This window comes from Dinoponera quadriceps, unplaced genomic scaffold (genome assembly GCF_001313825.1).
Source record: "Dinoponera quadriceps isolate SergipeBrazil2010 unplaced genomic scaffold, ASM131382v1 scaffold628, whole genome shotgun sequence".
Classification (NCBI taxonomy): Eukaryota; Metazoa; Arthropoda; class Insecta; order Hymenoptera; family Formicidae; genus Dinoponera; species Dinoponera quadriceps.
In genome coordinates this window covers 515,596-542,569 of record NW_014554836.1, presented here as the reverse complement: position 1 = coordinate 542,569, position 26,974 = coordinate 515,596, and the positions used below count along the sequence as shown (strand labels likewise).

At 46.6% G+C, this 26,974-nt stretch overlaps 1 protein-coding gene across 1 annotated transcript in view; it reads right to left on the bottom strand.

Moving 5' to 3' along the window:
* Positions 1-1,382: 1,382 nt before the first annotated feature.
* Positions 1,383-26,974, bottom strand: part of LOC106742325 (lachesin-like) — a 124,161-nt gene continuing 98,569 nt past the window's right edge. The window contains exons 3-10 of the mRNA XM_014615177.1: positions 25,108-25,315; positions 24,000-24,158; positions 19,083-19,211; positions 18,653-18,787; positions 10,581-10,730; positions 7,034-7,102; positions 6,813-6,914; positions 1,383-4,707 (exon numbers count right to left, since the gene is read on the bottom strand). Of these exons, the coding sequence (XP_014470663.1) occupies positions 4,490-4,707; positions 6,813-6,914; positions 7,034-7,102; positions 10,581-10,730; positions 18,653-18,787; positions 19,083-19,211; positions 24,000-24,158; positions 25,108-25,315 (1,170 nt within the window). The 3' untranslated portion in view covers positions 1,383-4,489. The remainder of the gene's footprint in view (positions 4,708-6,812; positions 6,915-7,033; positions 7,103-10,580; positions 10,731-18,652; positions 18,788-19,082; positions 19,212-23,999; positions 24,159-25,107; positions 25,316-26,974) is intronic.

The following is a 26,974-nucleotide window of genomic DNA, read 5'->3' as shown; positions in this document are numbered from 1 at the left end:
AGTATTTATCAAGTAAAATTACGTGTTCTCATATATTTATTTCACTACCTAAATAATGGATGTTAATTTGAAGCGAAATTGAGGTAGACATGCGTGCACAATACGAAAATATTATTTCTTCATTTTTTTATGCGTAGATCAATTTGTAAATTATTAAATAATGTTCTCCTCAGTTTGAGTTGCGGCCGGCACATCCTCCACTAGTACATTTTAACCCCCACAGTTAATTCTATCTCTGAGCGCGTCCGAATTTGCGATTTCGAGCTTACCGCTCGCTCGCGAACGTCTTTCCCGAAGAGCAGGAAAATCGCCGACAATAAATGCTTTCACTTCGCTCCAGCTATCCTGTAGTCGCAGCTCCGTCGTAATCGGTAATATCTCTCCCTAGAGCATTAGCAAGCAAGGTGATTCGCTCCATTTTCGCAGTGATGATCCATGCTCCTTCGCAAAGCGTAACAAAGCGGTCGAGATAAAGAGCCCGCTGACATATATAATACGTGGAACGCAATTGGCGCGCTCCTCTACTTTTGACAACTGTCCTGAATGTAAATCGAATGAAACGCCGCCGTCTGTGCTGCCAGGTCAGCCGCGACGCGCACATATCGGCGGGATATATCGCCGGGCTTACATAGAAGAATGGGGCACTCACATGCAGCTTTCAATAGATACATAAAGACCCGCCTCGTATTTCATCTATCCCGAGGAGAGATACAATACGCGGATGCTGTTTGCGCGCATACATCAAAGAACCGGTCAGCCGCTCGGGCGGGGCGCTCCGCATTATCCGACTGAATCGCGGCTGCAAATAGGTAACTGCCAATCCCTCGCTGATTCGGAATATTTCAAAGTTACCGCAGCGGGGAGCGACGTTGAAATGAATTCCGCGCGGCATGAATATGCGAAATCATTAATCACAGCGCGCGAATTTCTGCGGCCGTTTCCTCCGTGCGTATGCTGTAAATAAATAAGATCGACGCGTTTATGCGCTCGATTAATTGCTCAATTGCGCCGGAAACGTCACTCCGTTGGAGGGGAGGGGGGATTTTTAAACCACACGGAGGAACATTTATTGCTGGCACAGCAAATTGCTGGTTGCTATAGTGACAGCGAAGAGATTTGTTACACGAAAAAAATAATTTTACCGTTGTGTGAAAAAACGTCGTTGCGACGGCAATAAAATTTAGTTGGCGCAATTAGCAATTAATATTCTCAACTAATCTTTTTACTATCATTACAATAACCAACAATTTGCTGTGCCAGTTATCGATACAAGAATTATTATTATTATTATTATTATTTAATTATTATTCTTATGTCAATGCCAGCGAAAAAGTTGTCCTCCGTGCAGCGAGACGCGCGGAAGAGGGTTCATACAAAGTGGGTTAAACATTCGATATTTATTCATTCCATTTTTGCACTCGTCCATTCAGTTTACAACATGTTTCGTCGCTACTGACACTACGGCACTGGAAACATAATTCTCTTTTACAATATCTCCCTCGGGGATCTCCCCGTCTATGAAATCTCGTTTTAAAGTCGTTCTGCGAATATTATGCCTCTAGGAAGCGGTAGTAAGCTCACTGAAATCGATTTCTCTCGCATCGACGGGCGCTACCGGTAAGTATGACTAACGGAAATTTGGGCTTGAGTGGTACGCACGACGGTGAACGTGGACGTTCGCGATAAGAATGACCGATTTTCTCAGGGCGCCTCGAGTGACGGTGCATCGTACGTCGTGACTCGTCAAGCTTTTGCGCCGATGCTTCGTATGCCTTCAAGCTCGAGGACTCAGAATGCGGAAGAATCGCGTACGTCTCTCGAGAGTCCAACGAACTGTGGGGGGAACTGTGAAAAACTCTTGAAATAACCGCGGATACGATAATTTATATATAACGTGTCGTAACAAATATATGTACATATATATTTAACCAGATTTTATCTCTACATAAAAAGTAACACACACACGCGTACGCTTCGTAATGGATCGTGTACCGTCCTACGACATGATACAAAGCCGGCCGTGATTATTTACAGGGACATTCCATCCACACTTTACAACACACGATCGTATAGTCCGGTCGATTAATATTTACACGTGGACTCCAGGGAGAGCTCCTGAGTTGAGACATAGAATACACACACTGGTCGTATCGAGGTGTCGCGTCGTACTCGATTGATGTAGTGTAGTGTGTGCGCGCGCGTGTGTATGTGTTGGACGCTTAAATTAACCGGGCAGAATTCGATTGTATCATTGAGCGGACGTGGGTCGGATCTCCTCACGTCGGTGCAGATTCGAAGACGCGCGCGGATCTCGTGCGTGTTTGTTTCGAGCGTCGCGCCGTTTTCTCGCGCGAAACACCCACCATGCGCGGTGGAAAGGGCGCGCATTTGCAGCGGGTTTCAAATCGTAATACCTCGCAAAAATATCTCGGATACTTTCGGCGCGTGAATACAAAATACCGATCTCGGGTCGCGTTTAACGCGAGACTTTTTGTACATAAATGCCGCCACCTTACACGAGTGTGTGCCGACACTGATGTGTCTTCCCGATCGGAAAGTAGTTTCAAAACTGACGATATCGTAGCCGCGTCCGGAGGAACACCGGGAACGTTTCGAATCGTGAAAAAAGCAAGACGGCGTTCGCGGAAATTTCGCGGGAGAGAAGACGGACACTCTCCGGGCGAGAAATGACTCGTCGAATCGATTCGATGTTCATTTCTCGTTGGATTCTCGCCGCGGGGATTCCTTTTCTCCGGACATACACATCGGGGAAGGAAAGGGGGAGGGGGAATACGATAATTTCACTTGCTGAGACATCCACATATATATAAAAACGTCGAAACGACTACTCACACTCTTATTCTATGCGCGCGCTCGAGGAGGCTCGGTATATGTACAAAACTGTTCTTATCGACACAATTAGTACAGCGACACAATATTCCGCGGGAAATAGTCCGTACGATCCGTAACGTTATTTACAAGTATATGCAAGTGATTAATCCTGGAAATGTACAAGTACCAGCTGTTTCGTTGCATCTCATGCACCGTCCGCGACTTGTTCTCTCTCGCACGTTACACACGCTCTTAACTCCTACGCTTACGTACTAATTTATACACTTAGCTTGCTAGATCGATTAACCCTCCGCACTGAGAATCGTATCGAGGCGCAAACAAGCGGAACGCGAAAGTGGGAAAAGTGAGTATGCAGACGGGCCGATCAGCAGCGTCGATCCTCCCGGCGATATATAATTGCGAGCCGGACACGGATGTTCGGGGGAAAGCCCCTCCGGTATAAGCCCCGTCCGGACATGAAAGGGAAAATCCGAGTCGAGTTCTTTTGAGGAAATTGGGAGATCTCGTTTCGCTAACGATGAACGCGATTTGAAGGCCCGCTCCCTTTTTCCTCCTCCGGACAGGAGAGAGAGAAAGAGAGATTGGAAGGTGGAATTTGGCGATGACGGTGGAATCAGATAAGAAAAATCGTCGTCACGCCGGATCATTCGCTGGAAACCATTCCGTTGGCGAAGACTCGGCTGAGACACCCCATTGACAAGTCGACGACGGCGACTCTGAACGATTATCGATCGCTCTGATCACGAAAAGCGGCGGATATATTTCCGATCGCGTGAAAAAAGCGAACGAACGCTCGGCTCACGTGCGAGCCGTTAATTGCTATTGCTGCGGCGAATATCGCGTGCATTATCGTGCGAAATATATTATTTATTTCCGCTGTGTACACTCGTGGCATGCAACGGTATCGATAAACATCGAACACGACACGGAGAGATTCGGCTTGAAATCATACGTCGACAGCTATTACGCAACAATTTATTGGAAATGAGAATGCGTTCCCGTCGGAACGAAGCAGGAGCGATCTCGTTCCTTTTTCCTCGGCTTCTCGTTTTTCGTTCTTTCCTTTTCTTTTTTTTCTTCGACGCGAATGCATTCTCGTGCGACGCGATCTCGTTCGCTCAGTGTGTATCCACCTTTATATAGTGCAGAAGAATAAAAAATTATAGTTATTTTCGGCGCCAAATATAAATACGCTACAAAAATAGCAGCAGCAATACGGATGTAAGATTATTATCACTGTTACTATAGTAAATGTTACTATAGTATTTAATTTCCGCTACTATTTTGCGGCGAAAATAACGATAATTTTCCATCGGTCTGTTCCTCGAGAAGCCGTGCGTGAAACGGGAACGCGACCGACGACGACTCGCCGCAAACGGAATCCGGGCGAATTTCTCAGTGGAATCTCAGTAATCCGACGAGGGCGTGGGTTCGGCTACATTAATAACAATAGTAATAGTTTTTTTCTTCTTCGTAAAGACATTCGGCGTCGTAAATATGCTGCGGCGGATCCCTCCGGTGAGTCTGCTCGCTTAACCCGTCGATTAATTGATCCCTTGCACGGATGAGAGAGAGGAGAGGTTTATCCTGTGGAGCGGGATATGGACCTCGAGCGATCGTCCCCGCGCCGCGACGACTACGACAGGGCGGAAAGCACTATTATGCAGATCACCGCGCTGGACCGGGTCACGCAGTGCCACGTGCTGCTCTTCGAGGACATCGACTGCGGCGTATTGTCGATCCTGCGCGGCCCGATGTTGCCGTCGACGCTCTTGTGCTTGTCGACGCTGTCGATGACGTTCTCGGCCTCGTGACTCGGCTCCTCGTGGCTCGGCCTGCCGCGAAGCCGCGTTTCTGAAAATCGCCAAGCGGATGATACATATGCTTTAAGTTTCCACTTTTTTCCTCTTCTATCGATATGATTCTCAGCTACTCGCGATATCGGAGAGGACCGTCCGATCGCGAAAACTCGAAGACGCGAGAGCGAAGCCGCGTTGCGCTCCATTGTTTTTCTACTTTGGACGACACGAAACGGCACGGATCTTTCCGTCCTGTGTTATTTATTCTTTCGCCGGGAACATTGCTTATGCAAGACGACGACGGTAGTGCCCTTTCGTGTTACCCTTCGCCACGGCAACCGTTCGTTCTCTCTCAATCTCTTTCTTCTGTCATTTTAACTGCCACTTAATATGACGGGCGTATCGTTTATTATCATATTAAAATATATCGAGCGGAGTTCATTCATTGTTATTACAATTTACTTGAAAATTATTAATTTGTCTCTTCTTTTTTTTCCCCCGCCATTCAGCTCACGATGTAGCGCTTGGAACGTATCATCCCTTTATTTTTACGTTCAGTAACTCTCATTGTTTTTACACGGAGAGAAATAATACCGAGAAAATGACTATAAAAGTTTTCGATCATTTTCACGCCATCTTCATTTTCTCCGTTTCATCTATTCTCTCTCTCTCATTGTTCGCCCGCTCGGAAGATCGCAACCAGATCCCATTCAATTCACTAGCTCCCGCGTTATACCGTGACTTCACTTATACTCGGCGCGCGGTTTACATAATAATCGAAACAAGTTCGGGGACGCAGGCGTTCTGGCGCGACGCGCGGCTGCAGATTACTTGCCATAGTTGGTGGGCTGGCGCGCGCTCGGTAGTTCATAAACCGCGTGGGATTTCATCAAAATCCCGTCGAGAGTTCCGCGTTTGTCGGGCCGGAGAACGGCAGAAGGAAGAAGCCGCGCGCGGGGTACCGGTGGCACGTTGCTGGAAGTTTTGCGGAATAAACTTCGCGCCTTCCGCGAAACTTTCGCGTAGGAAAGTTCCGCCACTGCCCAGCGGCGTGTAAGTTCTCGCATTACGTCGAAGGCGATGATTTAAGGCGACGTATCCCGCTGAATTTCGGCGCTGCGTATTTGTAGACCGTGACATGTTTTCCGCGTTCCTCCACCTTTTCCTGCGCCGGAGGATCGCGTCGATAGCTTCTCGCTTGAATTACGGAATGAGACTCGCGAGTCGATACACACACGTGCGACCGAAGAAAGAGAGAGGGGAAGACTTTAAAGGAACGGATCTCTCGAAGGCAGCCCCGGTGCAGTTGCCAAATCTCACTTTCGTCGAGCAGCGGGCTAATCCGATTTTTGACCCCCCTTCGAAAGTTCCGTCGGATTTGCACGAGGGCCGGCGAGAGGCTTTGAATATTCAAACTTGTTTCGACAACACACCACGACTGTCGCGAAACGCGCGTAATCGTAACCACAGCGGCGATGGTAATTTCGGCAACGCCGAAATTACCACTTATAATGTTCCCGCCCGTGTTAAAATGACCAAAGGGTGGGTGAACTTTATGCATGTACTTAACCCGAATGCATAGGGTGAAACGAAATTGATAATTAAACCCGTTAATGAAACCCACTCATTATTTTATCGATCCCACCGTACCGGTGTTTGTATCGCGCGGTGCGAACGATATTCCGCGGTGTCCTTCGTATTTTCGCTCGCGAGATCATAACAATTGTAAACATTTTCCAATTATTATCGCTTTAAATATTGTTCGCAAAAATATCAGCTTTTCAGCTTCTGTTCGCCCGTGTTATTTCTCTCTTTCTTCTATATTTCATGTAAACAAGAAAGTTCTCCCGATTATCCTGCAAATATCCGTGCAAATCGGGCATAATCGCGTGAAAACGCCCTTGATAACGTGTAATATTTGATTACGTACAGAGAAATATAATTTAATATATTGCGGAAACGCGCGCACCGGATATTATCTCTCTCTTTCTTTCTTTTTTTATTCAGCGATCTCGATACAATTGACAAAAGTGAAGTTAAACTACCCGCGGCGCGTACGTTTAAAGCGCCTGTCTACGTTTCCAACGAATCTTGTTCAATGCGAAGATCTAAGTCGGCGTAAAAGAGAGCCCGAAGGAACATAATGGAAAGCGCGCGTACCTTCGCTTCTGACGACAGTCGACAAAGATGCGTCGGTTATTTCATTAGAGCTCGGTTCTAGACTGGGCACGGGCTTTTGTCGCGACCATTGGACGCTCTCCACTGAAAATAACATTTTGTTTGTTAGCTATTTGCGTAGTCGCGCACAGGCAGATGTTTATAAATAAAACAGCGGAATATAGCGAGTAATGAAAGGACCGATCGGATGATTGAACGTTCACCTAGATCCACGGTGGTAGGAATCGGCATCGTGCTCGTCGTCGTCGGCTCCGTCGTGGGCGTCGGTATGTCTGTCAAAATTCACAGCGCGTTAGTATCACTTTCTTATCCTGCGTGGATTTACAATCCAACTGCACCGAACGGGAAAATTCGGTGGACTGCGAATCCACGGGCGTATCTCTTTCTGGGTCCGCGCGATTTATTTTACTGGTAAAACAGACCGGATAGAATCGTCCGGGATAATATTTCGGTACGGCTGCACGTTATCGCATGTTAACAGCGTAAACATCGGTGAAAAATACCGGCGTTCGCGAACGAATTTCGAGCTGTTGTTCCGACGGCGGTTAACGGCGGGTACCGCGAAACGCTAATAAATAACGAAAAACTCGCTTAAATAATAGCCATTCGATAAAAAACACGGGCGTCTCTCTTTTTTCCCCATCCTCAGGAGCCCGACCCTGTTTAAAGCCGAAGTCGGCGCATCAACGGCGGAAAAACATCGGGCGCGCGCCGTTCGGATAAAGTTAAGCAATTAAGACTAGTAATAGTCGAATTCGCGCCGACGACCATTGTGGCAACTTTCGGCGCGGATTGAAAGGCCGGGTTAAAATGCTAATGCGCATTAAATCGTCGACACAATCGAACTCTTATTTAAGCGGCTTAGCGGTAATCCGCCGATTCGGCGCGGTCGCGGTAAAGCACGAAGCCAGGGGAGCTTCCAATCTGCAGGCGCACCAAGGCGAAAACCTACAATTACTGATCGATAGATAGAGAGGTTTCTTTTTGCGCGAAAGGCGAAAGAAGGGGAAGAAGCGGGGACAGGCAGATCGACACGCGCGGTTATCGGTGATTCACGACTCACACCGCTTTCCGGGAAATACGATTTGCGGGGGAGACAGACTGACTTTCACGGCACTTCTTATCGCGGGGATGAATCCGCCTTTGATACCGGATCAATGAAAAGTTTGAGGAAAATACCGGCGAAATGTCTATCGCCGCGGAACGATGATTTATATGAGATTCCTCCGCTCCGCTTTCCTCTGGTGAACTGTCGTTGCCATATGGAGACGGCGCACTTTAGTTAATATCGCGTCGATTGTCTCGTTCGATCGATCGAAACCGTCTCGTTACAGTCGCGGAAAATATGTTGCTTTGACGTTTTTACTTTTCGTCTGTTTAGACAGACTAATTTATATATTTATTTATTTACTCTTTCAATTAACGGGATTAAATTTAGGGACGGAGGAAACTGTATAATTTTAGTTTCGCTATGTAGATCGAATCGCGTACAAGAGAAAGGAAAAAAAAGATATTTATTATATCAAAGCAAGTTCTTTTGATAAAAACCTATTTCGATAATACTGACACATATTTAATTTCTTTCTTTTATTATATTTAATTCTATAGAATAAATTTTAATTTAAATTTCAATTAAATTCATAAATTTATTGAAAAGGAATATATTCTATAGAATTCAGTAATTTTAATGCCACCTTTGAACAATCTATTCCGTCGCTAAAACAGCGAAAACAGAAATTTCATCAAGGAGAGAGTTCATCAAAATTCACTGAAAAAGAGATGTGGTAATAAGTACTAAAATTTGGTAAATATTTATTATTTGCCAAATGATATAAAGAACTAAAGTCTTCGATCGGATTAATCAAATATTTGGTTGACCAATACTCACCAGATTTTCACATTTATTACCAAATCCTATTTTCACGGTGTAGGAGATAAATTATATCATTAGAATTAATTTTAATATTAGACCTATTTTGTCTTAGCTTTTACTGTTTGTATTTAAACAAGAATTAAGATAATAACACACGGTGTAAGATTTCGACTCTGCTTTGTACGCGACCGTGCGCGAACATTTTTCCTCGCGCGGAAATTTTCCGCCGACCCCGTCATTTCGAGAAAGATTCCGGTTATCAGTGAGTCGCGATTGGCATTAGACTGCCACCGTCGTCACGTTCCAGCTTACCGCCGCCTCCGTCGAAAGAAGCTCTCCCGCTTTATCGCTCGGAGCGACGCGGGGGCTGCCTGCTTGTTCGCAACGTCGACGGATGCTTAATTTCTCATCCGTCGGCTGGATACGGTTCTTCATCGCGCGCGACTAACGATTTCTGATAACGTTTGGCCAAAGTCGCGCGAACGACCGGAGGAAGAAAGAAAGCGCAACGACCGCGCGCCGATAACGGGCCGCTTGACAAATGTGCGAAATCGGCGCGCGAATCGATATCGGCTCGACGGCCGCGAAATATACGCCCCCGATGAATCATATCGCGTTAATATGAGATTACAATCGTAACTTGGCCGGATCGCCCTTCGATCGCGTCCGCGCGCGCGTCACGCGATCGGATTTCACGATTTGACGACCGGCGATGTCGTCGTTGTGTTATCACGCGGCGGGCGAATGTAAGGCGCGTGCAGATGATGACAAGGGGATTCGATCGAAAAGAGCAGGGCATGGAGAAAAGGAGAAGCGAATAATCGCGAATAATGTCGAAAATTCCATGCTTTTCGACGCTTTTAAATGTTATGTTTCGTGAATGTAATGAATAAAAACCTGTTTCGACGATACCGACACTTGTCAACTTCCCCCTCTCGAACCTTTAATTCTACAGATTTAACCAAACGAAGAAATTTCACGGACTTTTGGAATCGAAGCACGGATGTTACAGCGCCACTTAAATATTACAAATAAGTATTACAAATAAATAGAAAAATGAAAAGAAAAAAATATTTATAAACTTTTTTTAATGTAAATTTTTGTATTTTTTTCTTTCCTCACTTTTCAATATTACGGAAATTAATCTTTACTTGTGGTCAATGTGCCAAAGGGAATCCTCTCGCAGATAAATAAGTAATATTAACAATAATAATAATTAATATTATCAATATTAATATTATTGTGGGAGGATAAATATGTTCAGCGCGTAATGACGCGCCTGCTGAATATTTCCCAAACAAACTGTACGTGAGGAATCAACCTACAATCCTAGTAATTTTATTATAAATTCCATTATAAATTCTACACAGATTTAACTTTAATGCTATCTTGAGCAATCTATTTGGACGTTGAAACAGCGAGAATGGAAATTTAAGACATCGTCAGGATCAAAGTACGAATAAATTACATTATCAGAATTGAAATTGAACCAACATCTTAGCTCCCGTGTTATAGAATTAAAGGTTTAACATAAATCTCGAGAATATCGACTCGGGGGAGGGATGATTAAAATGTACAATCAACGATTATATTTGACGGGACGGAGAGTAAGCGTTATCGATTCCTAAACGGTTGATTTATGTAATCGTGTAAAACGCGTTTATGAGAATGTTAATTTATACGTGAGAATTGAGCTGAGTTTAATTTGGATTAAAACGAGCAGAACCGTACGCGGTAATTTGCAAATCTATGCAAATCACAAAATTGTTATGCGCTAACGGACAGGAATATGAACACGTTTTCTGCGGATTATTATACGGGCGTTTGTTGACACGTGAAATAAAAGTAATTCCCGCGGGGAGTAAAATCGTACTTACGATAGAGCTTGATGCTGCCGTCCGTCTCGCCGAGGGAATTTTTAGATATGCATTTATAGCTGCCGTAATCGGACAGAGCGACTGACCGTATCATAAGTTTCATGTGCACCTTGTACGCGTTGTCCGAGAAAGACGGCTCGTACTTGTCACCTGCAATTTGAAAACTCTGTAGTATCGTTATGCGCGTGTGACTCTTTCTCTCTCTCTCTGTACTTTTTTCTTCGGTTATACAATTAATACGTGTACTTTTCCAACACGCGCTCGAGATCGAGCGAGAAAAAGGGAGAATGTAAATGAAACGGGTATAAAGTACAACGAGAGACGCGGAATGCGTGAAGTTTCTGATTCCAGCTTAACGCTGTAGAAGCTTAATAAATATCAAGCGAGATAAAAGATGCTTCTCACGCCTTCTTTGTTCTCGTTAAAATTATGGAATTAGTTTTAATCTACGGTGAAAGCTGCTTCCGTTGAGACTGCACATTTTACGCGGGGAAAAGCCGGAGCGCTGCTGATGCGACGGGGATGTATCGCGCATACATACTTAGCCCGCAAACCGAGCATCGGTCTACATCCACGTGGTAAGTAATATCCACATTTCCCGCAAGATATTACTTCATTAAAATGTGACTTGCCATTTTATGCGCGGGCTTTATCTGAGCTCTCACATTGTTGCGCTTGTAGCGGTCCGCCGGACCGAAAAAAAAAAAGAGACATATTTCGCGGATCTCTCGTTTCCTTTCTCTCTTTTCTGTCTCACCTCCGGATCAACTTCGATCGAGAGCGCGTGCACAATTATCGCACTCGACGACGCCGCAAACGAGACGATGGGCATCGCGCGCGTATCGCCGGGGAAAATTGAAAAGGGTAAACTCGCGTTCCCGATCCATCTCGGCCAGCCGGACCGAGTATAATGTAATATTTGAAAATGTATTTGCCAATATCTGTCGTTTCCGGTAAGCCTTTACGCTCCACCGTGCTTCGTGCTCCGTCAACCGGAAAAACTAGCGTTAGGGTTTCTCGCGCGAACGCGCGTTGCCGCTCTCCTTGCGTCCGTTTAAATCGCTTTGTTCTCGCCTCGTTGTCCGATTCGCGCGGGATCGAAACACATTTTCCCTGAACAGACGCGCATGCATTTCCCGCCGACCGACGTCGTCGTACCTTCCTCCATTCCTGCGAGTGGAACCGGCATCTCCTGGAAAACGGACGTCGTGGAAACCTCGCCGGGCTAAGAACGAAATGGAGCGAGAGTACGACGCTATCATGGTGAGCGAACACGCCAACCACTCGTTACTTGTCGACAGAATACGGAACATAAAGTGAAACTGGAGAATTATGCGCGATCACGTAACTAATCTCGGATACGAAGCTCATAATCGTAAAGAGTCCGACCGCGCCGCGAAGACACGGAACTTTGTACGTTCGTTTAATTATCAGCCGAGACGCGGTTCACGTCCCAATTGCCGGCGCCTCTTTCCCTCGCATCGTTCGTGCCGCGGAAAATTCTCCGCGAGACGTTACCACACAGGAACACAAAGGAAGGTGAGAGAGAGAGAGAGAGAACACCCTCCGGCGGCCGATGGATCTCGCAAATCGCGGCATTAACGGTTTCGATTCTCCTCGATAACGTCCCGGCGGGGGTCGAGCCGCGGAAAGAACTTTTGATTAACAATTCGAGGTGGCGGCGCATTCGGGAGAGAGTGAAATCTATAGGTGTAATGACCCGCGGCAAAGCGGAGGTGAAGTATTTTCCCAACCGGCAAGGAAAACTTACCTCTCCCCGAGATAGAGAAAGAGAAATGTGCGAATGGAGAAGGGGGAGGGTGATAAGGTAAGGCGCTCGGAAGGAGGCGGGAAGGGAGGGGCAAACCAGCAGGTGGAATAAGGGCGGCGGAAGGGTAGAATGCATTTATGTAGTGGCACCATTCGAGCCCCACAAGCGGAAGAAAAACTTTCGGCCGGCTTTGAGTTTGAAAAGCAGATGAAAAAGTTTAACGACGTTGAACTACGGCGCCCGAGCATTACCCACCGTCGAATGGATTTTGCAGGGATAAAACTGCTTTTAAACCCCGAAAAGTCGGCTAGGGCCGATATTTTGTGTTACTCGTATCTCCGCACGTCGTCGGTGGGCGCGCACGGGCCCGCCGACATATGTGAACATGAATCACGCCGACTTGGAAACTCAAACTGCCGACGTAATTTCCATCCGCGGCGATCGCTCACGCTTAATTTCGTCTAACGCCGTCCCGACCGGAATCGCGCGTGGCCGTGCCGTCGATCACGCGCGCCATGAGATTTCCGATCGGACGATCCGGCGCGAAAAAAAGAAGGGAAAGCAAAAAAAAGAAAGGTATGGAAAGAAATGCGATTGCCGTCTGATTAAAATAAACAGCTGCAAGACACCGAGGAAATAAAACGGGGCGGGGAGGGGGAAGAGACCGGCGAAATAACATCGGGCGGAATAACATCAATATTATTCATACACATAAACAATTTTACCGTGGGGAATAACACGCGGCAGAAGCGCTCGCGCGTCGTTCGAATCGAGAATCAGAGAAGGATGGCGAAAAAAAAGGAGAGGCTGGAAATAAAACACGGGGGAAGCAATTAAATTTATTCGCGATACGAGATGCGCGATAATTCGCGTTTCCGCTCGCGCGATGTAAGCACAGGAGGGAGAGGGTTTACGAATCTCCATTTAAAGGTTTCCTGCTAAAGCTCCGCGCTATAGGGGGTTATTCTTGTCGCGATATTTAATTTTAATTCATTAAATGTCCGAATGTAATTAACGCGGAAAATGAAATTTCTTCGGGGCGAGAAATTATACTTGAAATTGTCGGGAGAGAGAGAGAAAGCATGCGAGAGAATACAACGGTGTGACGCGGAAACGCGCTCCTTTAAAAACAGACCGCACCGGTTCGACCACGAATGTACACCGACGTGGGGAGGGAGAGAGGAAGAGAAAGAAAAATGAAAAAAAAAAGGGGGAAAGGAAAGAAAGCATCGCTAAAGCCCGTAATGAGTTTAACACCGGCGGATCTAATTTGATACACACAAACCCGGCGCACGTAAAGCGGCGAAACGTTAAATATCGTGTAATTGCTAACCGTCGGAAACTCTATGCGGAAAATGAATTGGAGTGTCGGCGGGCGCGTAACGCGTGTTTGCCCACTGACAGATTATGTTTTCCGAAGGTACTGATTTACGGCGTAATCCCGTTGTCAACGAACCGGCGGTCTCGAATTCTCAATCACCCCCTGCATCCTTGGACAGCTCTGGATTTATACGACGATCAATTTATCACCTCTCTCTCGCGCTCAATTAAAACCGCCGAATTCTCTCGCGAGCGTATCGCGCACACATACGCGCAGTAATTAATACAACGGCAGTTTCTCGTTTTTAGTTTCGCGAGTCGCGTGTTTCGAGAGAGACCGCCGCTCCCCCGACTTGACGCGCAAACTCGTTCGGAGGATGTTTAACGCAGCTCATATATTATGTGCATAAAGAGCGAATATGTATTATTAAGTAATGACGGTCTGTTTTGCTGTTACTAAAGACGTAGAATTAAAAAGAAATAGAATTAAGATCTTTTTAAGAAAATTCTAAATAATTTTAAGGGATCACAGCTTCGAATAAAGTTAAATTGTCAGTATAGAGTCATCGGGAACTGAACAACGACTGTTTCAGTGCCGTTGAATATTAATATTATATTATTAATATGACGAATGGGAGGGTCAAGTTGTCCATCGTATATATGCGAAACGTAGCGAACAAACGAACGCTCGGACAAATAAACCGCGGCGACCACCTGCCACATATGAACCGATCCTTAGAATCCCAGTAATATCAATTGTCAATTTTTATAGATTTCACCTTGGAAACCCGGAATTTATTCCCGAAATGCTAACTAAACTGAATAAAAATCTATCTATATTATTTCCTCCACTTATTATTATTTTTCGCGCGTGGTACACCACTGTTTCGCAAACACACGATAATAATATAATATTAATATTTAATATTACTATTTCAGTGACACTAAAACAGTCGCGCTTAGTTGCTTATGGCCTTATGACAATTATTACTGTCAATTGATCTAAATAATTGTTAACGGGAATTAAATTCTGGGAATTAAAGGAATCGGTTTAGGACGAAAGGTAGATTCTCCGCGTACGATTGCCGAATAAAACATTCGGATGTACGTTTAGTACGCGCAACTAACATGTATCTTCTCGGAGAAATGATATTAATATTAATTATATTATTATTCAAATGGTACTCTCTCTCTGTGGAACATCCGGCCCTAATCCTTCCACTTCGAATATATTATATTACGCATTATATATATAAATATATAAAGAAACTCCCTTGCTCTCGTATATCCGGGCGCACATTGCCGTGCCGTGGCGTGAGCGATATCGCGCGAGACGGCCATTTCCATTATATGATTCCGACTATCGCGCGGCATAATAGAATAGTACTTTCCGCCGCTTTACGACGCGAGTTTCTCCTTCCTCCGCGCGGAAAATGGACGACGGTGCGCGGTATCTATGCCTGAGCGTTCCGTCGATTGAGCTGCGTGACTGGAAACGCCCGGCGAAACTTCGAATTTGCTCGCGGGAAAATTCATGAATTTCCCCAGCGCCCCGGATACGTTCCATAAAGCTTTATAAGCGCGCCACCGTTCCTGTGCGGGAAAAAATTTTCAATGACCCCGCTGAAAACTTTCGCTTTTGTGCCTTGGCGGAATTTTCGCCCTTTTCCGCGGAGCCCCTTTCCCTACCAGCGTCCAATTTCGCAGTCGAATTCGCTCGCTCGTTCCCGCGACACGCTGTAATTTCGCGTCGCGATTCTCCCATAATCTCGCCGCGGCGCGCCATCAGCGAGCTCTCACGATAAAACGCATTCTACGGCCGGGCGAAAATGCGCGCTAGGTTGGTTCGCTCTTTCGAATACATATTAAAGCTCGCCGAATATGCGTGTTTGCGCGAGCTGCGCCGGATATCGTTACCGCGATATTTGTTTTATTGTCGAGTCCCCCTTTGCGCGCGGAAAAATGCTGCCCGAATATATATAACGAATTCGCCGGCCGAGTATTTTCGGCTCGATCCGAAAATCGAGCACATTTTTCGCGCGCCCCCGCTATTCACCGCAACGCCCGGCCACGTGTCGCGTTACCGATGAATGGCCGATGCGAAAACCGGCCGGCCGATATCTGATCTCGGCGCGGCTAGCGTGCGCCGAATTCGCATTAGCGGAGCCGCGCATATCCGCGCAACGTTGAATCGTAAAGCATGTCGTAACTGTTACGCCGAAACACCGGGGGGCATATGCGGTTGACAAGGGAATATAATGCGAGATAACTTGACAGTTAACCCATTCGTAATTCGCGTGCTTTCCATCCGGCGGATAACGCCGTGCAACGATCGCCGCCTTCGGTTCGGGCTTTCCATTCCGAACGAGAGAGAGAGAGCGTTTTCCCACGCGGAAAACGCCGCGATCGCAACTTTCGAGTACTCCGCGGGATTATAAAATCCCTGCGTCCCTTGATATCCTCGGAGGCGTTGTCGTGGAGGCGCGTTTCTCGAGGAAATGGGTATCTCGACGATACCCGGCGAGCCGTGAATGTAAAACCGGACACGGTTTGCGGTCTGACGTGCCGCCGAGGGCGATCCGGCAATCGTTGATCGTGCGTACCGCCGTTTAGCAAGTGGCTGGTCCGTGACAATACCGTTAGAAAGGTTAATACAGCACGAAGAGAAACAATTTCTGCTAAATGTATACAAACATGACTTATGACGTACAGATTTGATATTATAGCAAGAAACAGTATAATGTTTTCTTAATTCTATTAAGATTTTAAGATACACAATCAAAGAAAACAGAAAGGCCCGTTATATGAAAGAATAACACATTTGACGATGTTATCGTCCAAGCTCGGCTGCTGGCTGAGGCAATATTTGTCGCAACTTGTTAGAAAGTTAATTAACGCACAAATGCATAATTTTTAATTGGCTATTTGGGGATCTAATTAATAATCAGGATACAGGATCGGTTTGAAGTGAAAGGAAGACTCCCCGCGTGCGTTTAAAAGTCTGATCGGCGCGCGCGATAACACTGTCATATTATCTCATATAAATATGCGGAAAACTAGACGATCAATGATCTTGTGATTTCTTTACAACATTTCTACAGGTCTTTTCTATCGCTTATCGCGGGATAAAAAGTCACTCGCCCCATAAGTCAACGGCGATCCGGTTTATTCGCGGCCCCAGATTCCGTCGCGGATAACGGAAGGCCATTCGGCCGCGAGCAGAAAACGCGCGGCATTTCCAAAAACCAGCCTGCGATATAAAAATCTCGGGGCCGGCAAACAAAGATTAATCTCCCGCGCGCGGCTCGCAAATGGAAATCGCGCCGGTTCCGGGCAATCGATCACCGGGTAGCAAAACGCGTCGCGTCTCGCCGCCTGCCGTCGCTGCAGGTGCGCCGGCAGAAGCGATCCGAAATTAACCTAATTAGCTGTGCGATTAGCAGCTGCAGACACAGGCGACGGCATCTCTCGCATCGCCGCCCGCCGGTTCTTACCCGTCCGCGCGCATCCGCGCCCCGGAGCGGAGTCGGCCCCGCGCATTAATGGATCCGAAGGTACATTACTCCGTACTGGTTACTACACGGGCGCGCTCGCGCCGGCGTCATGTCTAATTATCCGAAATAATTATGCGTACATGCGGCTCGCGCCGCTTTTCGGCAACGCGTCGCATACCCGCCGCGTGCATTGTCGGGTCTGATTTGCCGCGCTCACGTGCATACGCGCGTGTATACGTGACGTATGCGTGCGTAAGCGAACGCGCACCGCAGACGCTCTCGTTGAACGGCCGGCTCATCGACCGCCTCTAGTGCGTACTTTGTGGATTAAATGCCGGCCGTGAGAATACCGTATTAGCTTGTCCCTGTCATCTGTTTCGAGCGCGAGAAATTCATTGATTGCTTCGTTATTTAACTTAGAGATACCAAAGTTAACGATATAAGACATTTGATTGCACCTTATAATTAGGGTGGCATTTTGTCAGCGATATGCCGCTGATATTACTACTGATTGCTTCATTTTGCTAATTGATGGGGAGAAGAAATCACGAGACGTGACGTGCAAAATTGTCCTTGCAATGGGATCCACGTGAGACTAATTGGACCGGTACGAATAGACGAAGTAACGGAACCTGAATAGTCTAGGACTGACATTAAAATTAACTGAAGCTTGAGCGATCGATGTTAGACGTTATAATATTACGCAAAAAAGCTGTATCCGCTATTTGTCACCGAGCACCAAGACAGGGAAGATTGATACATGCCATAATCCGAGAGTAGCCGTGGTCAAATATATCCATAGGGGTTCCCAGATGGGAACTGTACGTGGATAAATGTACCCGGATGTTAGGAACGGCCAAATCACGCTTGCATATCCCAAATGTGGTCGAATTAAGGAAGCGTACTACAATCTCAGCGTAGAAGCGTACTAATGATAAAGCTTTGCATCCAGATAAGTACATACGTGTGCTTCTTCCTTTTTCCGTAACGTTTTCCTCACGATTTAACAATACGTTTCCGGAAAACTGGCTCCAATTTCGCGTTGGCGAGCGAAATCCCGTCAGGATGTGAACCGTTCATAACGACCTTTAAATTCTGGAGTCCTGACATAAATAGATTCGACGTGCAAACCGGGTCGTGTATTGTCGGTTGATAAAGTACGGTTAAGTATGTCGACGCAGCGGAGTTCGATTACCATTCATTAAATGATGGCAGGGTAGGGGGGGTGGGTCGCGCGCATGTGGCATACGCGGAAGTGGCGTTCTACAGATCCGTTATTATTGCCACCACCGTAACAATTATTGTCAATGTTGGAAGAATTAGCGATGTTATTGATGGAATTAACGTCGTCGCGACAGCGTGTAATTCTGTCTCTCTCGCCGAGCTCGTCTCCGCTTCGAATAATATTCCCTGAGGAGCTTTCTCGAGCGACTTCTGTCATTCGGACGCTTTAATTCGCACAAGTTACCGTGAATTTAAGAACGTACCGTTTGATATAATGATGTCCTCTCTTGTCCAATAATTGATGGATTTGGGATATGCTTCAGAGTAACATTCTAACGTCATTTGCTGGCCTTCTTGGGCGCCCACTAATTGGTTCTGGATCGAAATCATTGGAGTAACTGTTAACACCGAGAAGAAAGGTGAGAGAGGATTTTTTTTTACACTAGCGCATATCATTGTTCAATTAATTAGATTTAAACTTAGAACTAATTTGAACTAATTAGACGCATTAAATTAAGAAGAAAACTCTTAGAAGTGTCTTTGGAGAAGCGGAAGACACGTTTCTCGCGCGCTTTTTCGCATATTTGGGAGCAACTCTCGAAGGAGTTGTTTCGGCAAAATTGTCTCAGACACTTCGAAGTGCTTTCTCGCAGAGAGAAGAGAGACGCATTAATTCTCCCGCAGAGTACTTACAATGTACAACGAGCATAATTCTCTTGCTGACCGTCGGCGGCACGCCATTGGACGCGATGCAAAGATAAGCTCCCATCTGCAGTCTGTTCACTTTCGTGATATTGAAGATCGATCCTTCAATGCTGGGCACTACGACAGACACACGATGGACCAAATGGATATACATTCGTTACACAGCATTATTGCCGATGCCGATTAGACTCGTGTGCCACGATTATGGAATCAAGCGAGGATCTGTCTTTTCCCCTCGAATAATCGCGATTCTCCTTCTCGTTTCCTCCGTTCGAGCGCGATGTTGCAACGTAAGTCGAACGCGGACGCGTCGGTAAGAAATTTTCATCAGACCCGGCAAAAAATTCCGCAATCAGGATTTGAATTAATACACGTCGACTGGGTTGCTTTGTACTTCTGCGTAACCGATACTAATCACCGCACCACCGTTCTTGCCGCGCGGTCTAATCTCCGTTAACATTGGATATCTCGCGTACCCGCCGCTCGCAAAACCGACCTTGTACTACAGGCGAAACACTTGTCGGTTGTTTCTTGCCGGCGTGTATCTTACTCGAGTTTCCCCCGCTTACGAATATTATAAATGTACGCTCGGTGGATGCAGCCGGCTCTCTATCATCTCTCCCGGTAGGTGCGAGTAATCGCAATGAAATCGATATCCACAGTAGGAATGATTCCAACGACGACGCGGGTCCTCCGACGCTCGCTCCCACAATTACACTCCCGATAATGTCGCCTGATAATTTTCGGGGGGGGGATGGAATTCAATTTAACGCGAAATCATTTTTCCAACGAGATATCCAGCGCGCGCAACGGACGCCAACGCATACCGATGAGTTTATTCTTTTTCCCTTGTTCGCCTCCATTAGAGAACGCACAGCTGCGCGCTTTGTTAATTAAACGTACGAGGAACTTTTTTATCTCCGCCGGGGCGATACGTTGACATGTTTCGCGAAAATGGGTCGCGACGCGGGTCTGGCGGATTCGTAAGTCGCGAAGTTAACGGATGTGGATTAGAGGATCCGTACGTGGGGACAAAATGCGCGGCATGAAATTTCCAAGTTAAGGAATTCCACCGGTGGGAGACGTCGCCGCACGCTCGTCCGCTTGCATTTCTTAAGTTTCCCGACGTAAGCCGAACACGAGTTCTCCGTTACGGTCGCAGCTCCGGCGGCAGCAGGAGCAGCCGTCAGGAGGGCCACGCTGAATGTCCGTTGCTTAAAACTCGCGTGTTATCCTTAACTTTCCGAGGCGTCTACCTCGCAGAATGCACCTGGATAAATTGTCGTATTAAAGCTTCATAGAGTTCCGTGTACCTATTCAAAATGATATTCGCCGTTCACGAGCTGTATTTACAGTCTCAAATATTTACGACAGACAGAAAAATCAACTCTGAAGGACGGAGCGCGAACGTTTATTTCAGCGTGCGTATGTGCGCGTGTATGTGAGATCAAAAAGCTCGATATTTTCAGAGGAAATGAATTTTCGAGTCGTTGAGGAACGACTTCGTCGGCACCGTCGTTTAATCTCTGTGCAAGACGATTTATGTTATTGAAACGCCTGCTGACTCGGCCTGAAATCACCTGCATACGAGATAAACTGTAAACCAGCGGTCGGACCACGCGAGCCGCCGTGCGCGGGCTCTTTAGTTAATTAGTTGCGAGTGCCGATTTATACGAGCGTCGCCGCGCCGAGGAAAAAAACGAAGAAGAGGCAGAGAGAGAGAGAGAGAGAGAGTGAGGAAGGAGGAAAAAGGAAAACAGGCGGAGGGAGAAAGAGGGAACGATAACGGCGGCAACTACGTTTAATACATTTTACATTTCCCTTGCAGCAGATTTTCGTATTAAGCTAACGCGGCTTTTTCGACTAATGAAGTAATTAAAACGGCCGCGGTCGTTTCGGCCGAATATTCCGCGACTTTTCCGCCGCCTTTCCGCCGTGGTTCAGTTCACTTCCGCATGTGTTATTATATATACATATCGACAGAGAGACACATAAATTGTCATCTTCGACGGGATCCGATCGGCGGGGATATTATTTGCGCGTAGATAACGCACGTAATTAATGATAAATCGGGGTAATGGCCTATTTATGAATTCACAACGGCGACCGCACGCGCGCGGATTGAGCTTCTAATAATTTACGATCCAACCAGCCGGACGATTTTGGACGAGCGCGCGGTTTTGTCGCGGTAATCTCCGTCTAGCAGGCGTCACAAAGCGCCATAAATATGTATCGGCGTATAAATTACAAAAATATCGGATGGCGCGGGATAGCTCCGGCCAACTTCGGACGAAAGCGCAGACTGGAAAGTACCCCCGCAGCGCGATCGACACAAAGGTCCCCCGAAACTTCGCACTATTCCGCGACCGGCGAAACTTTATTTCCCCGCTAGTATTTGCGGACAGTTTCCGGCAAATAGGTTTGGCGATTTATCTGGGATTTTGTTCACGCATACATGAGCGAGAACAGAGTGTTCGTGAGAGCGAGTGCGTGAAGGGGGGGAGGGGCGTTTACTCGAGGGCGAAAAAGGCAGTCGGAAGAACGGAAAGAGCTCGCGAGTGAAAAAGGATGCCAGAATGCGAGAAGTTGAAGCGCGCGCGTCGAGAGAAGGGTGGATTGTCGTGACTGTTCGTGATTGCCGTGAGAAAAAGAGCAGGGTAGAAGAAGAGGGACTTTGGCGGACGAGAGGAAAGGGCCGTGGTAATCGCGAAGTGGAAACTGCAGTAAGAAAGTATGCGAGCGAGGAAAGGAAAAGAGGAGGAAGAATTCGTTAATTAAAGTATGGATCGCCGGAAACAATACCTGAGCGATAAAGACGTTGAAAAGGACGGAAAGGAGAACGGGGAAATAAGAAGAATGGCACGTGTCAAGACGAAGAATATTTGCGAATTAAAGAGCGGCAAGCAAGCGCACTCGTCGAGGATATTTGAGAACCGACGGTGGCGGGGGAGGAGTGAAAAAGAGGAAATACCGCGATCTATTCTTAAGAACTAAAAATGAAAAGGGACGAAACAGTTGGCGCAAGTATAGAGCAAAGATTGAAATGGAAATAAACCGGATAGGATGGAGTCCGGGAAAGAGAGAGTTTTCATGGTCGCAAAAGAAGCGCGCAAGTCAAACAAGTAGGGAGTAAGAACATGCGAAAAGGAAACTTCCTACTTATTGACGAAAAAATTGAGAAAGTCACAGAAAGAAGTCTCGCGTAAACGAGCGGACTGTCGTAGACGTATCTTCCCGAAGGAATGAGCGAGTGAAAGAAAATTGCGCCCGTAACAAACGGAGAAATATGCGATCGAGAAGACAAAAGAGAGGGATGGGAGAAGCGAGAGAAAAGCGGCGTCGAGTGCCAAATTCAAACGTTTCGCCGCGTGGGGGAAAGTGGTGACACTTCTTGATAGTTGTATTGTAAAATACGGATAATCGGATATTGCAAAAGATATCATCTCGCGAATGACGTTGTGGATTTTAATAACAAATATGTTATATCGGAAACGCGAAACAGGAGATAAACGTTAACGAAAGGATAATAAATTTCGATAGCCGGACATTTCAAATGGTTGGCAGATGATGTTAAATGAAGCGGGGAGGCGAATAAACTGCACGCGTAGCGGAATAAATGTTTTCGCTGTCAGCAGAACCGGCATTATGCAAAACGACGGTTCAATAAATTTGGGAAGACAATAGGTATGATAAATAGATATTGTATCTGCATCAGTGAGTCATTACGACGGACGGTGTGTTTAAACGGCATTAGCGAGCGGGTTAAAAATACGGGGAAAAATCGCAAGGTTATCTCGCGCGAGTGAATTATCGAATATGTATATACAAATACACGTAGGAGCGATAAGTAATCGTTGTTCACGGCGGGCGTTATTACTTGCGCGCGGACAAGACATTTGCATAAAAGCCTCCGCGCGCGGACCGAGTTATATTTTGCCTTATAGAAGACATTTTTCGCTTAAAATGCGCACATTCGTCTCTCTTTGCGCGAGGAACAAGGTCAAACTCGGGAAAGGTGCCACGGGGCAAAAAAGAAACGTCGCTTATAAATTATCGCGGGGGCGCGGGGGACATGTGCATAAAGTGTACACAAAGGGGAGCAAATATTTAACGGAACTGCATGGGGAGGCGGGAGACGGCTCAATAAGTTTGAAAGACAAAAGGATGATAAATTGTTATTGTACCCGCGGAATAAAGTCGCCGTTGTTCGAACAGGTGCGAACGAGGACGCTCGATTTTCCTTGGCGTTATTGTGCGAGACGCATAAGGGCTGAAACGCATATTTCACTTTGACGTCACCGACACGGTCGCATCGGCAGCTTCGAATGCAATTGCATCACGCAACGTAGTCAGCTGAATAAAGTCCGAGAGGCGGAATGATAAATCGTCGTCCCCCGCGTTGAGTGAATCCGGTGTTTCAGGTGCGCTAGCTCGCTCGTTCGCGCACGCTCGCTCTTCCTACGGCGATTTTCAAGATGAACGATGCGAATAAAATAAGTACCGTCGTTGTCGGGAGAACGATCGAGAATTTCCCTTCACCCCCGGCCACCTGTCGTTTACGTGTGCGAATTATGGAAAATGGCGTACGCCCGGGGAATTCGACGAAATCCATCGGGAGCGATTGAAACGTAGTTATCCGAGAGGGGGAATCGTCAAATCGTCATTTGTACTTTGCGCGACAATTCCGTGAAATCTCCTAAGACGCGCGTAATTACGCCGGTGTAAGGATAACGTGCGAGTTTCAGAGAGGAATTTTCTTATTCCATCTTATAAACACATTGTTGCGTAAAACCGTCCGGGTGGTCTCTCGCTGATTCGAAAGATAAAATTACCGGGTTATTTTAACGAACCATTAAGCTTTCTCGTTCTCGGAATTGTTATTATAACAGCTTGTGAGTAGTTTACCTTCCAGATTCTTTCCAAGACTAATCAACTCGCCGTCCTCCCTTCTCCAGGTAATGTTTGGCTTGGGCGACCCTGTTGCTTCGCAACGCAGTGAAACGTTGCTGCCCTCCCGCACCACCATATCCGTGCTAGTCGAGTCGTCCGAGATATCCGGCGGAACTGTCGGATAAAAATCGCGATCAGCATTCGCATTCATCCCGCCGCGGATCATTCGCATTGACGATGTATAAAACGATACCGTAATCGGGACGAATAGAAGCGGAAAACACGCGAAAATAGGGGAGACGAGGGAGGAGTTGGGTCAATTTTAACATTTTGTCCTCTGTGGCGTTTGTTTTCCAAATTTCACGACAACAAAAATTCGGACTGATTTCTTACTCTACTCTCTGAGGAAATTCATACCAAATCTGAATGAATTACCTTAATAATTAAGAACAAAGCAATTAAATAATAAATTGTAAAGTTGAATAATTTGTCTCAAGGAGATAAATATCATAGGAAGAAAATAACCACTTCCGATAGTCAAAATTGTGTGTGTGTGTGTGTGTATGGTTTTACTTACCTTGATTTAAAATTATAATCTTTACAACTTGGCAAACTAAGTTTTCATAAATGTCATATAGAGACACATCCCGTGTTTCAGTCAAAAGAGTGTACCACCAACTGTTCGAAAGAAATTAACAATGTCTCAACTCTCCCCTGGTATGAAATCCCTCTCATCTCCCCTATCGAAGGGAGACGATCGGTTACCGCCGGGCGAAACGATTTTTGTTATGCCGTTTGTCCGGCGGTTTAAACATCGCTGTATGCGATGGCGCATCCTCAAAAGAGCGAAACCCGCTACGAGCGAGACCCAAAACGAACTTGATTTCCCTAGTCGTCCGTTCTGTTCCTCCTCTCCCCTTACCCCCACCCCTCCTCGCGTACGTTACCGCTTCGTTCAACCTTCGAACAAGCGAATTCGGGCGAATAAAAAAAAAAAAATAAAACAAAAGGCCCGCTTTTCGCGGTTTTTTTTTAATTGTTGTGGTTGTTTTTCCATCGGAACGCAGCCTCCGGACTTCCGGCTGCGATATTAATTCGGTGCGTGAGGGCACAATGGACGAACCTACAACCTCCAAATAACCAATCTGACTCTTCATCGGGTCAGTGTTTATCTGGCACATGTAGTTCCCCCGGTCGCTCTGCCGGACATCACGTATGTGTAGATGCCACGTTTTGTGCTCGCTGTGCGTGACGCCGATTCTGTGATTCTTCGTTATCACGTGATTGGCTATCGTCAGGATGGTTTGCGTGTCCACCCGCAGCCATGCCACCTGAAACAGAAAGCCGGCATGCCGCTTCAATCGTCTGGAACCCATCCATCACCATGCGGCCTTTTGTTTTCCGGCGACCGGTGTCATGCGACATCGCGAAAACGCGTGTAATCCGTTACGCTCACGGGGGCAATTAGAGCCTTCCGACGCTGAAAATCTTTCGCTCGCGACGATTGATTTCTCTTCCTTTTTCGTAACGTTTGTCACGAGCTATATCTACTTACCCGTAGATCTCGTGAATTCCCAATTAACGCCGTGGCGGGAAATAAACGCGATAAGGCTCGCAGCGCGCGCTCACCGTGGGGATCCGCTCGCTTTAATCCACCTGGCCTTTAATCTGTCACTCGGCCACGGTGTGGCCAAACTGCATACGTAATCGAGTAATCGCCGATGAATTCGGCGACATGATTGAAATTTGCCGCGCACCGAATTAACCGAATTTATAATACATCCGAGCTAAGCAGAACGGAATCATAGACGTTCATTACTCGCACAAAGGCCGTTTACCGAGCAGTCAGGCCGGTACGGAGGGAAAAGGACAAAGGGATCTTTGCCTGAAAATTACGACGAATTACGGAAAGCTGGGAATGTCAAGAAATTATAGGAACAAAACACGTCTGTGAAGACTTAATTACTTAGATGTCACGCGCACACGCTCGAACGCACACACGTATATGTACGCGCACAAAGACGCGAAATGAGTTTTCGGAGAGGAAACAAAATACGTTTTGATCTTGTTAAAGGCGGCTCTCGGGTCAAGTAACGCGATAATGCGCGGTGATGGTAACGCATAGAGAAATCGGCTACTCCACCACAAACCGTAGTTGGACATTGTTGCCATTCAAACGTTTCTGCATAGCCGGTTATTGTGAGGCGTAGTACAATCGGTAAATGCGGCTTTGTTGGCATTGAATTGCGGACCCAGCAGGCTTAGGAGGCACCTATTGATGGATGACGTAATGACTTTAATGACAAAGCGTCATTGGATCCTCAAATCCGACGAGTTTCCATCGGATGAGTCCTACCATCGAGCACTTTGTCGACATACAATTGCACGTGCATTTTGCATTAAGCTAGAATTGTCGTGTGTACAAAGGCGACTTAGCGCTTTGCCGTCGCGCCCGTCGTCGTGATGACAATGCCCGGCTCCCTTTCAAAGACGAGCATTTTATATTCATTTGAGTTTCAAGCGCAAAAATTTTTCGGGCTTTCCTAAATAAAGAAGACGCTTTAAGCTCGTTCAGAATAACACGTTGAGAAAAAAATTCTCGAGAAATTTCAAAATCTATCTAAGAGACGGAGGAGTTAAAGCGAAACGTCTCGTGTCGTCGATTGTTATTTCTACAACGTGCGAAATTTATGTTGTTCCCCGAGGATCCCGAGGGGAGAGGCGGCAAACAACGCATTATTTGATGAAGGAGTTTTTCCTACAGGTAAATAACGCCGGGGAAAGGAGAAAAACACGGCGTATTTCGAGGTGAGATTCGGTGCTCGCGCGATTCGCCGGTCGAGCGATGACTGCCATCGCGCGCTCATCGTCGATAGAATAGCCGCCGCCGTACCGACCCTATCCTGATTTACGAACGATCGTTAACGTTCAGTCAAGGTAATTGCTCCGAAACCGCAAGAATTCGCCCGACAAAGCCACCCCCCCCCCCC